The 16,291-nt window shown below is 68.1% G+C and overlaps 2 protein-coding genes across 10 annotated transcripts; one reads left to right on the top strand and one right to left on the bottom strand.

The window, feature by feature from the left end:
• Window positions 1-73: 73 nt before the first annotated feature.
• On the top strand, window positions 74-4,137 carry TNFRSF25 (TNF receptor superfamily member 25). Its single transcript, XM_048326360.1, has 7 exons — window positions 74-547; window positions 2,126-2,321; window positions 2,424-2,555; window positions 2,631-2,783; window positions 2,874-2,958; window positions 3,053-3,114; window positions 3,199-4,137. The coding sequence occupies exons 1-7, from the start codon at window positions 518-520 to the stop codon at window positions 3,807-3,809; spliced, it is 1,269 nt and encodes a 422-aa protein (XP_048182317.1). The 5' UTR covers window positions 74-517; the 3' UTR covers window positions 3,810-4,137.
• Window positions 4,138-4,382: 245 nt separating this feature from the next.
• ESPN (espin) lies at window positions 4,383-16,150 on the bottom strand. Of its 9 annotated transcripts, XM_048326349.1 has the most exons (15): window positions 15,842-16,150; window positions 14,840-15,033; window positions 12,419-12,605; window positions 12,148-12,330; window positions 11,932-12,063; window positions 11,611-11,830; window positions 11,261-11,538; window positions 9,579-9,740; window positions 9,327-9,501; window positions 9,013-9,039; window positions 7,630-7,775; window positions 7,260-7,541; window positions 5,144-5,223; window positions 5,051-5,062; window positions 4,383-4,956 (listed from the first exon to the last, which is right to left on the bottom strand). In XM_048326349.1, the coding sequence occupies exons 1-15, from the start codon at window positions 16,133-16,135 to the stop codon at window positions 4,809-4,811; spliced, it is 2,520 nt and encodes an 839-aa protein (XP_048182306.1). In that variant the 5' UTR covers window positions 16,136-16,150; the 3' UTR covers window positions 4,383-4,808. The 9 variants fall into 9 exon arrangements, with proteins under 9 accessions (XP_048182306.1, XP_048182309.1, XP_048182308.1 ...); XM_048326352.1 differs by lacking the exon at window positions 9,013-9,039 and having other exon boundaries at window positions 11,261-11,565; window positions 11,656-11,830; XM_048326351.1 differs by lacking the exons at window positions 9,013-9,039; window positions 11,261-11,538 and having other exon boundaries at window positions 11,714-11,830.
• Between the last annotated feature and the right edge of the window lie 141 nt (window positions 16,151-16,291).

Raw genomic sequence — 16,291 nt, 5'->3', positions numbered from 1 at the left:
TTTGGCTTCAGCGGCACCCAAGGCTGGGGAGCACCGGGTGGGTGCTGCACGGCTGAGGGAGCCCCACCGGGACAGACAAAGAGGGGGCTGTGGCCAGTTCCAGCCTCCCGTCCTGGAGCTCGGGCTGGGGATGGATCCCTGGGGTGGGGGGTCAGCACTGCTCCCCCCCACACCCTGCCTCCCCCCGCTACCGTGGGTCTGTGCCAACGGGCAAGGGAGGGCGGTGGCCGGGCCCGCGGCGAGGCAGTGCAAGTCCCTCCCGCGCCCAGCACTCCCGTCATGTGGTTTCTTACCCCCTGGACTCATATCCAAAAAAGCATTTCCTCCTGCTGCGGTTGGGCGTAAAAGCCTGTCTGGGGAGGGTTGGCGCTCACTCACCACGTGTCGCGTGCTGCTGACGGCAGCCATGGGGTGCCGGGGCACCCTGCCCGGGCACTGAGCTGCCCCGACACCCCACTGCACCTGCTGCCCGCTCCCCTCACCGCCCCGGCATGACCCAGCCGCATCGGCCACAAGGATGAAGTGTTGCTGCCCTGGGGTGGCTTGGGTGAGTGCGGTGGCGTGGGGGTCCCATGGAGCCCTGGCACCAATTGTGGGGTGTCCCACGGCTGTGGCCGTAGCGGGTCTGGAGGAGGGAGGGAGGAAGTTGGATTAACTCCAGTGCCAAGCGTGCCAAAACCGTTTACCCCGCTGGCTAACAGCTGGGGCTGGGCTCTGCTGCACCAAAACACTCACGGTGTGGCATGACCACGGGGGCCACAAGCCGTGAAATCTCGGCTGCAGACAGGATGCGGCCATGGGGAGCGTGGGGGGTCACAGGAAGGTACAGGAAGGGCAGAGCCACGGGGACTGGCTATGCCGACGGCCTGCGGGGCTGGGCACACGGGTGGCGGCCCCGGCGCACGGGCGCCGGGAGCGGCGGCTGCGTTACGGGCGGGAGAGGCGCTTGCAGGGCACAAGCGGCGGTGGCTGTCCTCACCGCGCAGCCAGCCCTGGGACTGCCCCGTGCCCACGGCTCCCCTGTCCATCGGGCATCTGCTCCCCGCGCTGGGCAGGAGCAGCTGCCCGTCTGCAGGCGGGGTGCGCGGGCAGGGCCCCGCTGCGGGACGGTCGTGCCTCAGCGGTGACTCAGATGTGCCGCTGGCAGCCGGGGCTGAGGCAGCCGCCCGGATCTGCCGGCAGCGCTCTGCGTGCGGGGCGGCCCAGAGCGGTTTCCAGTCTGCCGGTGGCGGCGGGTTTAGTAGAAAATGATTCAACTGCCGTAATCGGGGCCATCACGGCTGGGAAATCCAGCCCCCAGCGAGGAATCCCCTGGCTCCCTGCCCACGCTGTCAGCGCCACGGTCCTCTCAGCCCCCGGCCCGGCCTGTAGAAGGGGTGTCAGCGTGGGCACTGCTCGCTGCACCCACCGGGGCTTCCAGGGGAGCGGGGCTGCCCTGCGGACAGCACCTGGCACCCTGCGGGGGAGCAGTGACCTACTTTGGGACGCGCGTAACGAGGCGCGATAGCATCGGGGAGAGCGTGAGCCAGGCACGGCTTCCTTTCGGGGAGGAAATCACCTCCTCTCTGAGGGAGATAAACCCCAGGAAAGTCAAAGCTGACAGCCTTAACCCCTACGCGCCCGCCTGCCGACACCTCCCTGTGCTGGCGATCTCTGGCACCACCAGCAGTCCGTGTGCCTGACTCACTCGGCGCCGTCCCTGGGGATATGGCAGGGGTCCTGTTGGCACAGGCGATCGAGCATCCCAGGGCCGCTCCCCAGCCAGCCTGGAAGCACAATTTGCAGAGCACACGGGGGCACCTGACAGCCCCCTGGGCACAGGCTGTGGCACAGTGGCCCCCGCAGTGCCAGGAGGAAGTTGCTTGCCCGTGTACTGCGGGGAAAGCAGAGCACAGGGACTGCCGCGGGGCATTCCCGGGCCTGGGGCAGCACACCCACGCAGCTGTGGGGCAGAGGGACACGGCTTCAGCCGTTCTGCCCCGTGCAGGCACCGGTGTCCACACAGTTCCAGGTACGACTCTGTCTCCGGTAGCCCAGCAGGAGCTGGTGTGAGGGCCGTCCCCACGGGTGCACGGCTCCTGGAGCACCTCGGCTGCCTGCAGCCCTGCTCTCTCCCTGCTTGCAGGTGATCTTGGCAGCGCTGTGGCTGGTGGCCAGCGAATCGCAGCCCCCAGGGTGGCGGGACCACGCCGTGCCGCGAAGGCAGCGGGTCCTGGTGCAGCCACTCCTTCGCCTGCGGAGACGTGCCACCAGGTCCCCCTGCCCCGCCGGCATGAACTGGATAGAGACTGCTCACCAGTGCTGCCCCCAGTGTCCCGCAGGTGAGCGCTGCCCGGTCCGTGCGGCAGGGCACAGCACACCATGGCACAGCAGGTGCATTGCTCCAGGTGGCCGTGCTCCCTGTCACCCCACTGTCCCTGCAGGGACATTCCTGTCCAAGCCCTGCACAAGCCCTGAGAATGGCAGCGTGTGCCTCGCCTGTCCCGCCGGCACCTTCCGCACCCAGCCCAACACCCTCAGCGAGTGCCAGGCTTGCTACGAGTGTGACCGACAAGGTGAGCTGGCACCACACCACGCTGTGCTGTGCCATGCAGCGTGGTGCCATGCTGCTCACCGCCTGCTTTCTGCAGCTTTCCAGAGTGTGCTGAGCAACTGCTCGGCCACCAGCAACGTCGCCTGTGGCTGTGAGCCCGGCCACTTCCGTGTCTGCCTTGACGAGCCCTGCAGCGAGTTCTCTTGCCGGAAATGCCAGCCCTGCACTGGACGCCTTATCCAGCGACCCTGTGAGTGCTGCCAGCTGCCCCACGGCTCAACCTGCCTAGCTATGCCACCTCTGGCTGTGCCACCCTGCCTCATGCCTACCCTCTTCCCAGGCTCGGACGTGCAGGACACACTTTGCGACAGCAGCTGCAAGCCCGACTTCTACAGAGAGGGTGACGAGTGCCGGCCATGCCACACGTAAGCATTGACCCTCCCTGTGTCCCAGCCAGGAACACATGTAGGGCTCATGGCATGGCACAGCATGGCACCCACGCGTCTTATCTCCTTGCAGGAGTACCCTGGACACGTGTGGGAAAGAGTGCCAGCAGGTGTGCGGCAGCAACAACGACCAAGGTATGGGGACAAGGGGGCCAGGGGCGGTGGTGTGCAGTCACCCTGCCGGCCAGCTGCTGGGAATGCTCCTACTTCTCCTTGCAGGCTCAGGTCTGGAGTACATCCTGCTGGGACTCACCGGGCCCCTCTTCCTGGGTGCCCTTGCCATTTACCACAAGAGGAAGAGGCTCTGGCATGATGCCCTGGCAGGTGGTCCCCTCCCCACGGCACAGGCCACCACCTCCATGGCTGGGGCTGCAGCCACACCATGGTGCCAGTTCAATGCCCGGAGGTGGGACAACCTGTGCTGGATCCAGCCGTGCTCCCCACAGGCGACAGAGCGTGCCACTGGCACAGCAAGGCAGAGCCTCAAACACCAGGCTCTGCCGTGTGAGCCCCCCAGTGACGAAGGGGAGATCTCTGCACCCCCGGAGCCCCGCAGTGCCCTGCTGCAGGGCAGCCAGCTCTATGCCGTCATCGATGTGGTGCCAGTACGGCGTTGGAAGGAGTTCATGCGGATGCTGGAGCTGCGGGAGGCAGAGATTGAGCTGGTGGAGCTGGAGGTGGCCCACATCCGTGACCAGCAGTACGAGATGCTGAAGCGCTGGTGCCAGCAGACCAGTGCCACACTGGACCACGTCTTTGCCGCCCTGGAGCGCATGGAGCTGGCCGGCTGCGCCGAGGCACTGCGCCAGAGCCTGTCTGCGGGACCCTGATCCCCAGCATCAGCACCCTGGCACAGGGAGGTCCCGACACCTCCACATGTCACTGGGCACCTCATCCCAGCCATACCCTAAGTATTGTTACTTATGCCGTGTAGACATTTTATGTCAGTTTTATGTCCCCTTCCCACCTGCCTGTCCCCTCTATTTATGTCCCCCTGCTCCCAGGGCCGGGGAGGACCCCATGCCCCAGCACGTCGGCTGCCCAGCCACTCGCGGGACGAGCGGGCACCGAGCCCACCGCGAACCCATGGGATAGTTCTCAAGGCTGCCCACTGCCGGGCGCTCCTTCCCCCGCCCCAATAAAGTGGTGTGCTCTCCATCCGCCAGCCCTGGCCCTTCTTCACAAGGCTGCGTCGGCCGGGCACCAGGGCACTGCTGGCCTCAGGGCCACCACTGGTGATGTGGCCACCACAGGTGACAGGCAACGTGGGTGCTGGCAGAGATGCAGGCGGTGTGGGTGATGGGGGTGATTGTGGTGATGTGGGTGAGGGGGGCACCGCTGTCGGCGAGCATGGTGTGGGTGGGGGAAGGTGTGAGCAGCCCCAGGAAGGCGCGGGGCACTGCTGGCGGGGTTTATCGTTTTAATCTCTGGAAAGGCAGGCGGTCTGGGCGCAGGTGAGCCGGAAGCTGGCCGTGAGCGGCTCTGGAGGGGCAGGAGTGAGGGCGAGCGCGCTGCATCGGCGAGTGGTGCCAGCGGGGCGTGCGGCGAGCCCAGCCGCAGCGGCCGAGCCGGGCAGTGCGCACGGAGCCGCATGTCCCACGCCGCGGCAGCTCGCTTTGCAACGGGCAGCACAAAGTGGCGGTGGGCTGGCGGCAGCGGGATGGGGGCGTGGGGAGGGCTACGGGTGCCTGGGGCGGTGGTGGGGGCTTCTCTGGGTTGGGCTATGTGGCCATCCACGGCAGGAGGAGGGTGCCGAGGCATGTCGCGGTCCATGGGAGGACCTGCCAGCCTCCTCCTGCTGCGAAGAGCCAGGATGCGGTGTGGCGTGGCTAGTGCTTGGCTATGTCCCCCTTCTTAAGGATGATCTGTCGCTGCCAGGGCGCCAGCTTTGTCTCATCGTACCCGAGAGTCCTTAGCTTTTCCGACTGCTCCTTCTCCTTCTCCTCCTCCTCCCGCTTCAGCTTCTCCTGCTCTTTCCTGCTCAGCAGCAGAGGGCACAGGGCGCCGCGGTCACCAGAGCCGCGGGAGCCGCCGTGCCCGCCCACCCAAGGAAGGGGCTTGCGGCACTCACCGTTTCTGCTCCCTGCGAAGGCAAAGGGGAGAGTGGGGTTAGCAGAGCCTCGGGAGTGACCGGCTGGTGTGGCATCCCCCGACCCTGGCTCACCTCTCTTCCTCCAGCTTCTTGCGCAGGATGTCCCTCCTCCAGGCCGGCATGCTGGCCAGGCGCGCCTCCTCTTCTTTCTCCTGCAACAGACAGCCGTGTTACCGGCACTGCCGGGAGCCCGCCCTCACTGCCGGCACCATGGGGCCGCAGCATCGTCCTGGTGCGTGGCATCACATCCTTCTGGCAGCCGCCCTCCTTGGCACGGTACTGGTGGGGTTCACCAGCACATGGCTCGCCGACGCGCCCCTCACTGCCCGCCTTCCGCCGGCGCCGGGAGGAGGAAGGAGCGCGTGGCGTGGCCAGCCCTTGCAAGCACACCACAGCTTTATTGCATGACACGCGGGGGCCCACGCTGCCCCGGCACCGCAAACGCCACACCAGAGGAGAGCGCAGCCCCGCCGCTGCACCTCCCACACAACACACAGCCACGGCAAGCGGCACACACTGCAACCTCGGCCGGGGGCCGCGCAGAACAACACCCAGCCCTCTGCCAAGCTGAGCTGCACCACGAGCCACAGAGGCAGGCCAGCGCAGCCGGGCACCAGGCCATAGCTGTCCCCTGAGCTTGCTATCGCCCCATGCCACACCACTGGCACAGCCTGCAGCATCCCGCCGGGATCAGGTGTCGAACATCTCTGCCTCCTTCTCCTTCCAGAAGGAGAAGCTGCGGTCAATGAAGCGGCAGACGTCCTCCTCGCTGAACTCCCCCAGCTCCGGCACTGGCACTGCTGCCCCCTGCCCTTCTGGGGCCATGGTGGGGGGCTCTGGTAGGCTCTCTGCCACTGCCACAGGGTCATCCCCAAAAAACTCCTGCACGAGGTCCTCAAAGCCGTCAAGCCAGTGGCGGTGGCCAGCCTCGACCTGCTCCAGCACGGTGCGGTGGAAACAGCGGACGCGGTGCCAGCTGTGGCTGCCCAGGCGGTCAAACATCTCGTAGCAGAGGAGGTGGCGGAAGCGCCGCTCCTCGGGGCTGAGGGGCATCTCCAGCAGCTGGAAGTAGCCCAGCATGAAGAGGTCGAGCGGGAGGCTGTCGTGGGGCATGGGCGAGCCGCCGACGTGGGGCAGGAAGTGTTGGGGCCAGTACAGCACTGTGGTGCGGCTCAGCCGCCGGATCTGACGCCCTGGGACCCGGCGGGCAACACTCCTCCAGCGGGCCAGCAGGCGCCCCGCTGCCGGCCGCCGCCTCCCCGGCCGCCGCGGCCGCTCCTCCCCAGGCACCGCCGCGAGTGCTCGCTTCTTCCAGTGCTCCAGGAAGAGGAAAACGGCGCGCTCCTTGCACCCCTTGGTGCCTTCATGTGGGCTGCTTGGCTCTGGCAGCTCTGGCCTGCTCCGCCGCAGTGCCCCATCCCCGTATTCCTCCTCCAGGATGGGTCGGCGGGTGCTACCAGGGGGTTGCACCCGCTTGCGCTTGGTGACCCTGGGGGGAGGTGCAGGGGGCCCCCCTGGCCCCTCGTAGTTGGCCTTGAGGCTGCGGACGGAGACACCGCAACCCAGGATCTCGCGCCGGGCGTCGTGCTGGGCACCGGGGCTGCCCACCGCTCCCCCCGCCCCAGGGCCCTCCCGGTCCCTCAGCGTGGCTGGTGGTGTGGCCGGGCTCCTCGGCAGTGTGGGGGACTGGCTGCCGCGGGCAGGCACGTCCTCCTGGGCGAGGGCGAAGCGCCGGGGTGCCGGGGGCGCGGAGAGCGGCACGAGTGGTGGCAGCTCCTCGTCCGGCGCCCCTGGAAGCGGCTGCCCCGGCTGCGCCTCGTGCATCACCCGCAGGCTCCCCAGCTGCCTCTCCAGGTGCTGCATGTCCTCCTCCCGCATCGGCTGCCCGGCGGGTCCCGGCATGCCCCCGCGGGCAGGTGGCCCGCGCCGGCACAGGGGCGGCGAGCGGCTCCCAGGCTGCGGCGGGAAAGAGGGCAAAGGGGCTCTTGAGGCCGTGCCGCACGCACCTCGTGCCACTGCCGCCGTGTGTGGCATCCCCGGGGTGTGACGCCCCTGCATGCAGGTAGGGTGGTCCCCCAGCCCAACTGGGAGCCGGAGGCAATGCCGCGCACGCCATCTCGCCAGGTCCTGAGCTGCTTGGGCCATGCCCGCGCCGCGCTCGCCGCCGCAGCACGTGGGACCCCCCTACCTTGCGCCGCTGCTCCTCTTCCTCCTGCATGCGGAGCTGCAGCTTGCGCACCATCACCTGCCGCTTCCACTCGGGGATGGGTCGGCCCTGCTCGTCCTGGCTCGGCACCAGCGCCTCCACCTCCACCGCTGCCCCAGCGCCTACTGCTGGCACCGGTGAGCTTCCGTTCAGCACTGGCTCTGGTGAGCCCCCTGCCAGGCAGCGTGGTGGCCCAGCAGCCTCGGGGGTGGCCGGCGGGGTGGGCGTCCTGGTGGGTGACGGGGACGACAGTGGCGACTCTGCCTGTGGAAGGAGGGAGGGAGGGCGGTGGGCACTTGCCGTGTTGTGCTGCGCCGCGCCACCGGCTCCCCTGGCCCCCATCACCACCTACGTTGGCCCCTGCCTGGCCGCTGCCGGAGAAGACGGTGGTGAAGCCTTTGCTCTGTGGCGTCGGCTTGAGGCTCTTCCCAGCTTTGATCTCGGCCAGCAGCTCCGAGTTGTCGCCGGTGGGGGACATCATGTTGAAGGACTTGGTGCCTGGAGGGAGGCAGGAGGGGCAGTAAGCACCCCGCCAGCACCATCTCCCTGCCTCTGTGAATCCTCCATCAGCTTGCAGGGTAGTGGGGTGGAGGGGTGGCTGGCTGACTGCCCCCCTCCCCGCCATCCAGGAGTCCCTGGAATGCCCCTGAAGCAGCGTCCTGACACCCAGCTCACCGGTCCACAGGAACAGCACATCACCCAACTCCTGGGTCCATCAGACCCCAGTGGAGCAACCCCCCAGCACTCAACAACCTGGCACCCCAGCTCCGCAGATCCATAAGACCAGCACTCCAACAGCAGTTTACAGGGTCCATGGCACCCTGCCGGAGCAGCACCCCAACACTCAGCTGCAAGGGTCCCAGGCTGGCCCCAGCCCCGAATGTCACCCCATGCCCCCGAGGCACTATGCTGCAACAGAAGCGTGTCTCTGGAGGGATGGCTCCATGGCCGGTGACAGCGCCGGCACTGCAGGACGGCCCCTACGCTCCCCTGGCAGCTCCCGGCAGCGATGCACCGATACCCTGAGCCAGACCCCCTGCCAGCCCGGTGCCCAAAGGGCTGCGTGGCACCGGCACCCCGGGGTTGCTTTGCCCACTGCTCGTGCCACCCGCCCCGCGAGCACCCACCGTCCGTGCCAGCCATGCGTGAGTCCCTAATGGCCCATGGTACCGTGCCAAGGCAGAGCCCCCTCCCCGCGGCCGGCGCCCGCAGCTCGCTCCGCTCGGCTGCGCCACGCCGGAGCCAGAGGGCTGCGGGTGCTGAGGGCCCAGCGGGACGCGGGCGCTGCCATCCAGCGCCGGCTGAGACCCCCCGGTCCCGGGACCGGCGCTAATAAAGCGGGCGCCGAGCAGCGGCCAAGCCCGGCTGCAGTCAGCGGCGGGGGAGCGGCCGGTGCGCTCACGTGGCGGGGTCACGCCGGCCGGCTGAGCGCGAACAAAGGCTCTCTGTGTGCGGGGCCGCGGGGCCGTGGGGCCCGGCTGCCTGCCCAGCCCTGCCAGCCCTGCCTGGCGGCTTCGGTAGCCCCGCACCAGCGCTTGGACTCCCGCGTGGCACCGCCGGCCGGCGACGCGCAGCGAGGGCTCGGCCGCGGGAGCGCCGCGGGCAGGTGGCAGCCCCAGCAGCCATCGGTGGCCCGTGGCTGCAGCACAGGACGGCGCCGGGACGGGCCCCTCCGGCTGTGCCCCGCGCCAGGGCACCCCCTGAGCAGGGAGGAGCGTGGGACCGCGGTACTTACTCTTCATCTGCCTGAGCGCCTTTCCTCCTAGGGAGAGAAGCAGAGAGGCGGCGCAGGGCGCGCGGCAGAGGAAGGATTTGGCCACCGCGAGACAAGAGAGAAGAGAAGCGGCCAGCAGTGAGAGCAGGCAGGGGCGAGCGGGCGTGGGGGCCCCCGCGCCGACACCGGAGGAGAGAAGGACAGAAAGGCTGTCAGGAGCCGCGCGGCCGAAGTGCCGCGGGAGGAGACGAGCCAAGGCGGTCAATGCCACAGTGCAGCCAATGGGACAGTGCCCAGGATCACCCCCCGTGCCCACCCGGCACCCTGCCACTTACTTCCCGTAGAGGAGGAGGAGCGGCGGGGCCCGGCGGGAGTCTCGGCGAGCGGGGGCGGCGGTGGGGGCGTCGGGCAGGAGGTGTCGGGCAGTGGGGGGGGCGGGGGTGGGGGCGGCAGCTCGGCACCAGGCTTGCTCTCCCCATTGCTCATGGTGTCCGCCGAGATGGGTGATGCCTGGAAGAGAGCATGGGCAGGCGTTGCTCGGTGCCGGTGCCGCTGAGCTGTGCACAGGCTCGCGGCACGGGTCTCACCTCCTCGGTGTGCGCCATTCGCTGGGGGCCTGGCTGCTCGGCCACAACGTGCCCCAGGTGCTTGTAGTAGTCACCGGTGCTCGGCTGCTTGCCGAAATTCCTTGACCGCCTGCTGGAGTCGGCCCGGCGCAGGCCCTCGGGACTGCTGTCACGCGATGCCAGCTGCAAGGGGAGTCCACCTCAGCACCGCCGTGCCTGGCTATGACCGTGGCGCAGGGCCGTGGTGGAGTAGGACCGTGCCAGCGGTTTGCCTTGGGCCAGATGCAGAGCCAGGAGGGACAACAGGTGCATGCCCTGGGGTCTGTTCGGCAAACGGGGCTGCGTGCCACGGTGGCAGCGTGCGGCATCAGTGCCTGGCACTGTGACCCCATAGCCTGTGCCCAGGATCCTGGCCAAGCCTCCCCCGGGATAACCCCCTGGGAACAGGAGCGCCGAGCCCCAGCCCCGCAGATTACCGGAAGCTTATCCCGCGCGGGGCTGGGGCCCGGTTCCAAACCTCCCTCTGAACAGGGCTCTCAGGCAGCGCAGCCTCAGCTCACCCCGGCGCATTCCACAGCGGCTTTGCGAGTTGTGCTGCCGAGAGCCGCGCTGCAGGGGGCTGTGCCTGCTCCCCGGGTTTGGGGTGCCACCGCGGCACAGCCCTGCTCCCCTTGCTGGGGGCCCCGCTATTTGTATTTCTCCGTATGCCACCTCCACCCATGGCATTTTCACAGTGAGCCCGGGTGCTCGCCGCCGCCGCCAGCCCCAGCTAAGTCAACAAACGTCAGCTCGGTGCTTCCTGCTCCGGCTGCCATGGGAGTTGTGCCAAGCCTGGCTCCAGCTCCGGCAGTCCAAGCCCCGGTCTGGCGCTAGGGTCCGTGTCGCTGAGCCCCATTTCATGCGGTACCCACACCACTGTGGCACCGCTCTGCCACATGCCCACATCTCCCCAGGACAGCCCGTTACTGCGGTAAGCATTAAAGAGCCAAGGCCCTGCGCATCGAGCGCTGTGGGGTCCCGAGCCCGCCACGTGCCTGGCACACACTGTTCTACCGAGCCCCCCACCCCATGTGCCCCATCCCCCAGAGTGCTGGGCTCTGCCAGTGCCCTGACCGTGGCCAGAATCCTGTCCCCGGTGGGGTGGCGAGAGCCATGGTAGGGGGTCAGGGCGACCCCAAACCTACTGCATCCTTATGCTCCCCCAGCCCGCCATGGGGGGCTGCACCCCTCTTACCTGTGCACGCCTGGCTGAGCCCTCTCAGCTCCTGGCAGTGCTGGCTGTGCCACCCGACACCTGTGGTGCGGGCGACACCGGAGCCGGCCGCTCGGGTTACCGCCTGCGCAGCTGCCCACGCCCAGCTCGGCATGGTGCCGGTGGCATCGCCGGGGCCACATGGGCGCGGCTGCCATGGCATGGTGCTGCCGGGTGCCCCAGCCGGTGCAGTGGGCCCACCCAGTGCCATGGAGCCACCAGAGCATCACTGGCCCCAGCTTGCTGCATTCTCGTTGCAGGTTGAGCCCCAGCCCCCCCCAGCCAGCGTTGCAGGCAAGGCATGTGGCCTCCAGCTGGGACTGTCCCCTCCCAGTGCAGGCAAAAACTCCTCAAAAGGGAATGGTGCCCCGTGGCATGTCCCTCCCGGGTGGTATGTCCCTTGAGCTGTGCATGGGGATTGGTGCAGGGGACGCGGTGCATGGGGCCGTACCTCTCGGCGCAGTGCTTGGCTCTCCACATGCCGTAGGTTGTTCTTGGCCCGCACGTAGATGTCAGCGGTGTGGGGGGCACTGGGGGGCGCAGGTGCAGGGTAGCCGGGGGGTGGCGGGGGTGGCCGGGTGGCGGGGGGTGGGGGTGGTGGTGGGGGGAAGGCAGGGGGTGGTGGCGGTGGAGGGCCCTCGCCTGCTGGGCCCCGGCCCCGTGGCTGCATCTCGGGGTCCAGCATGTCCATGTACGCCTGCATGTCCGCCAGCGCCGGCTCAGGCACCCCTGCGCAGGGCAGGGGGTCAGGGGGGGCTGAACCCGCACCCCCCGCCCCGCGCCCCCTGGCCCCGCACTCACGGGCGGCGGGGGCCCCTGGGGGGCCGCCCCTCTTCTCCCCGGTGCTGCACTGGCTGGAGTGGCAGGAGTCGTAGTTGGAGAGGGTGCTGGCAGGGGAGCCCACCTCGAAGCGCGCCTGGGGCACCGACGCCGTGGTGTTGGGCGATGACATGCCCGAGTCGGGCTGTCGGCATTCCCCATCCACCGAGGGGTCTCGTGACAGCACGCGGTGCTCCACGCTCTGCTGGCACAGCCATGGGGTCAGGCAGCAGGGCAGGGGTGGCGAGGCCCTGCGTGCTCCCTGTGTGCTCCCCATGCGCTCGTCCCCGGGCACTGCCGTACCATGTTCTCCACGGTGCGCAGGTACTGCGCGCAGTGGCTGTGGCCATTGTAGTCAGCGAGGTCGGCTGCTGTGTAGCCATCCTGGTCACAGATGCTGAGGTCGGCACCGTTCACCACCAGGATCTGGCAGCACTGGGGAGAGTGGGGGTGCATGGCAGGGCTGGAGGAAAGCCCCCCCCCCCTCGCCCTGACACCCTGTTGGCTACCAGCACCCACCTCCAGCTCGCCATTCTCGGCGGCATCATGCAGCGGTGTGCCGCCCCAGCTGTCAGCAGTGATCTCCCCGCCGTGCAGCAGCAGCCAGCTCAGCACCTTGGCATGGCCGCGGCTGGCAGCGAAGTGCATGGCTGTGGCCCCCTCGGCGTCCCGCTCCGACAGGCTCACCGTCGTGAAGCTCATCTGTGTGGGCAGGTGGGCTGAGCACTGAGGCTGTGCGCCCCGTGCTGTGCCACCACGCCGTGCCATGCTGTGCCTGCACAGCGCTTACCAGCCATACGATGACAGTGTTGTGGCCCATCTGGGCGGCGGCGTGCAGTGGGGTCATGCCGTCATAAGCGCGCGCGTGGGGGTCAGCCCCACAGTCCTGAACCAGGTACTGGATGATCTCCAGGTGGCCCTCCTGGCAGGCGAGGTACAGCGGGGTGGCCCCCGTCTTGGTCTGGGCACTCAGGGTACTGCAAGTGGGGGGCACAGCGCCTGTCACCTGTGGCCACTGCTACTGCCAGTGCTGGGACAGGGGGCAGGCAGGATATAGGGACATGAGGATTTGAGGGACACAAGGAACATGGGGAGGTGCAAGGGACACAGCTGCGGGCAGGCAGGGCAGTACCAGGGCTGGGAGCTGTCCACCCCATGGCTTCCCATAGGTCCCCATGCGGTGGCGGTGGCTGCAGCTGCAGCGGGAGGTCACTAAGTTAATCAGCCTGCTTAGGCTAAGCTCTTTCCTCCGGCTGTTTTTGGACACTGCAATTTAGTCGTATTTTAAAGTAAGCTGCTTACACAGCACCAGACGTGGAGCCGGTGGGGAAAGGTCAACCTTCACCATGGCACTGCCCAGCCCAGCTGCCGGGTATCAGAGTCCCCTCACTGCCCCAAAAGGCCTTGGCATCCTTGTGTCTCTCGTCCTGAATTGTGTATCCCAAATTGTGCAACCCAAATCCTGAATCCCATATCTTTTACCCCACATCCCCCACAGACCCATATCCTGCATCCCACATCCTGCATCCTGCCTCCCCACCCCACAGGAAGCTGTTTTATTAAGTGCTCCATAAAAAAACCTGTTGAATATTTAAAAAAGGAAGAGCAATAAATACTCTGCTCTGTTATCGCAATGATCGCAGGCCCTTAATAATTGATCCCTGTAACTGTGAGACAGGTTGTGGCCAGAGCTCCCTTCCCGCTGTGCCTGGTGTGCCGTGCCACAGAGTGCCTGCCCCGCGGTCCAGCAGTGCCAGGCTGGCACAGCGCTGGGTGCTCCCTGAGCAGGGGCTGGGGATGGGGCTTGGGGCATGGGGGACAGCGGGAGCACAGGCACAGGGTCAGCCCCTGATTCCCATTTCCCAGTAACTGGGAAGGGGTTAAGCCACTTGGGCAGCACCAGTAAACTGCTTTGCCAGATGGCTGGGACCCCATGCTGGGCCACCGGCTGCCGGGGGCCCCGCGGGCCTGTGCGAAGGTGGGCTGGGAGCGCCAGCATCCCGCAGCGGCACCAGGGATTGGATTTCGCAGCTGTAACAGAGCCTCCGGGCAGGCGCGGGGCTGGGAACAGGGCCAGCCCTAAATAATTCAGGGGGAAGGCGGTGACAGCAGCGGAGCAGCCCCGGCAAGCAGCGTGAAAGGCAATGCGAACGCCGTGCCACACCTGGGCCGACACAGTGGGCATCGAGCAGGAGCAGTGACTGATTTGGGGCTGGGCTCGGGCTGCAGAGGTTAATCCCAGAGGTGCTCAGGGCTAAAATGAGCCCCACCTGGGGCAAGGAGATAAAGAACTGGGGCTGGGACAGCTGTGGCCAGTGAGTGCCATGGGATGCAGGGGTCCTGCAATGAGCTCTGTGGCCCTGCCTGGGGGAAAGGATGCAGGGGTCTGGGGTTGTGGCACCCAGAGACAGAGGGGTGCCGAGCCCCGGTTCACATCCCGTTGCCTCAGGACTCCCTGGATGTGGGAGAGCTGTGCAACCCCTCTCATCTACAGCCCTGGAGCCTTCCAGGGACAATGTGGAGCAATAGCGCATTCCCCCGGCTTCTCTTTGGTCGGGTCTGTGGGTTATTTCTAGTGGCCTCTGCCCACCACGGGAAATCGGATTAAGGGCCACCTAATCGCCTGCTGCAGCCTCGTGGCGAGGTCCGGCATCGCGGGCCCTGTGGGCTGCTATGTCATGTAACCCGGGGACCAGCCCGGCCCAGGTACCGCTCAGGAGGCAAAGCGAGGATGCTGCCGCGACCGAGCCGTCTGAGAGAGGCTGCCATGTCCAGCAATGCCCACGGACCTGGGCAAACGGAAAGGTCGTCTCCGGCGCGGGGAGCAGCCTCTCCTCGGCGGTCAGCCTAATCCATTTACATAACAGCGGGCGGACAAAGGCGGCTGTGTTATCGCCCCGCGCCAGGAGCCGACTCAGCGGCCAGTGACAATATTTCTGCCAGCGCTCGCCCCTCTCTTCCTCGCCCTTTCTTTCTGGGCCATAAAGAAGGTGCAGCTGGCTGCCCAGCCTGATAACGTGGCCGCGTTGCCCTTGGAGCTGGGGGATCAGGGTGGCTGCAGCATTCGTCCCCAGTGCTGGCACCTTGCCAGTGGCTGGAGGGAGGGTTAGGGCCACAGCAGGCACCCTGTTCTCCCACTAGCCCCTCTCCTGCTGGTGGATGCCAAGTTTCCGGCAGACCCTGTCTCGCTGCCAGCAGTGGGGGCCGTTACCTGGGGCAGTGTCCCAAGAGGAGTCGCAGGGAAGGGAAATCCCCTTTGACCGCAGCGTAGTGGACGGGCAGTGCTCCCGTGTTGGTGGCCGCCGTGGGGTCGCTGCCTCCAAAGCGGAGGAGCCAGTCGATCACCTCATGGTGACCAAAGCGGGCTGCCAGGTGCAGGATGGTGGCACCAGAGTTGTCTATATCCTGCAGGAGGAAGTGGGACGGCTGTCAGTACGAGGGACCAAGCCCTTCCGACAAGGGGGCTGGGGACCGCAGGCAGCCGTGGGGCATCCCCCAGCCCGGACCTGCTTCCGGGCGGATGGGATGGCCAGGATGAAGTTCCTGTCCGTACCGAGCGGGGCTGGAGCAGGAGCACAGGGCATTGGAGGGACCATGGGCCAGCGTGTCTGCCCTCCGTCAGGGCCTGCGTCCGCACAGTGAGTGCAGCACAATGCCCTCCTTGTTCTACCGGCCGCGGAGCCGCTAACCGCAGGGACTCGCCGCCGAGCCCCGCTGTGCCGCCGGCCCGTCCGCCCTTGACGCTCGGTGGGGCGCGGGTAGGGCTGGCCCCTGGCCAGGAGGTCGCCGATGTGTTGACCCCTTACTTCCCGATTAATCCCCGCTTCCAGCCCCGCCGCCGCCTCCTCTTCCTTCGGCCGTCACATGTCTTTAACCCTCGGCCGGCCCCGGGGCAAGCCGCTTACCGCCTCGGTCCCGCCGTTGTGTAACCCCGGGAGGGGGCGGCAGCCCCGGGGAATATGTGCTGCCCTCGCGGCTGAACCCCTCCGGGATGCCGGGGACTCTCCGGGTCCGTCGGATGCCGCCCGCTAGGCACAGTGGAGCCCTGCCCGTGCCGGCTGAGACGGACCCCGGCTCGCCGTCGGCAGAGTTGGGAGCACCACGCGTGACCGTCTCCCACGGCCACAGCCACCCACACGGGACCGCGGAACGTGTCCCCGGCCTCCCGCGCCACCGAGAGCCCCTCCGCCGCCCCCCGCGACCCCGCTCGCACCTGCACGCCGCAGCCCCCCTGCGTGAGCAGCCACTGGAGACAGGCGAGGTTGCCGGTGGCGGCGGCGTCGTGGGCCGGCGTGGCCCCGTTTCGCGCCCGCGCGTCCCCACGGAGCGCGGCCTCGGCCGCCAGGTACCGGAGGCAGGCGAGGCGGCCGGCGCGGGCGGCGTGGTGCGCGGGGGACGCACCCAGGGCGTCCCGCAGCCCCGGCCGGAGTAGCCCGGCCGCCCGCAGCCCCCGCAGCGCCTCCACGTCGCCCTGTCGCGCCGCCAGCAGCACACGCTCCAGCGCCATCCCGGCGGCGGCCCTGGCCCCGGCGGCGGCCCCGGCGGCGGCCCCGGCCCCGGCGGCCCCGGCCGCCGCTTGGCACTGCACGGCGCACCCGCCCCGCCGCCCCCCGGCCCCGCCGGCTCCTCCTCTCCCGCCCCCGGGGCCGCCCCTCTGCCCGCC

This window comes from Corvus hawaiiensis, chromosome 22, assembly GCF_020740725.1.
Source record: "Corvus hawaiiensis isolate bCorHaw1 chromosome 22, bCorHaw1.pri.cur, whole genome shotgun sequence".
NCBI lineage: Eukaryota > Metazoa > Chordata > Aves > Passeriformes > Corvidae > Corvus > Corvus hawaiiensis.
Note: the sequence above shows the minus strand (reverse complement) of the source record. Positions and strands in the feature narration are given on the sequence as shown.

Bases quoted from the DNA above. Each gene is read 5' to 3' on its own strand.
- TNFRSF25 (XM_048326360.1), top strand. From the start codon at position 518: ATGAAGTGTTGCTGCCCTGGGGTGGCTTGG. The intron at 2,322-2,423 runs GTGAGCGCTGCC...CTGTCCCTGCAG, and splicing joins CTGCCCCCAGTGTCCCGCAG to GGACATTCCTGTCCAAGCCC. The intron at 2,959-3,052 runs GTAAGCATTGAC...ATCTCCTTGCAG, and splicing joins GAGTGCCGGCCATGCCACAC to GAGTACCCTGGACACGTGTG.
- ESPN (XM_048326344.1), bottom strand. From the start codon at position 16,135: ATGGCGCTGGAGCGTGTGCTGCTGGCGGCGCGACAGGGCGACGTGGAG. The intron at 15,034-15,841 runs GTGCGAGCGGGG...TTCCTCCTGCAG, and splicing joins AGGGGGGCTGCGGCGTGCAG to GATATAGACAACTCTGGTGC. The intron at 12,064-12,147 runs GTGGGTGCTGGT...CACTCTCCCCAG, and splicing joins CCGAGAATGGCGAGCTGGAG to TGCTGCCAGATCCTGGTGGT.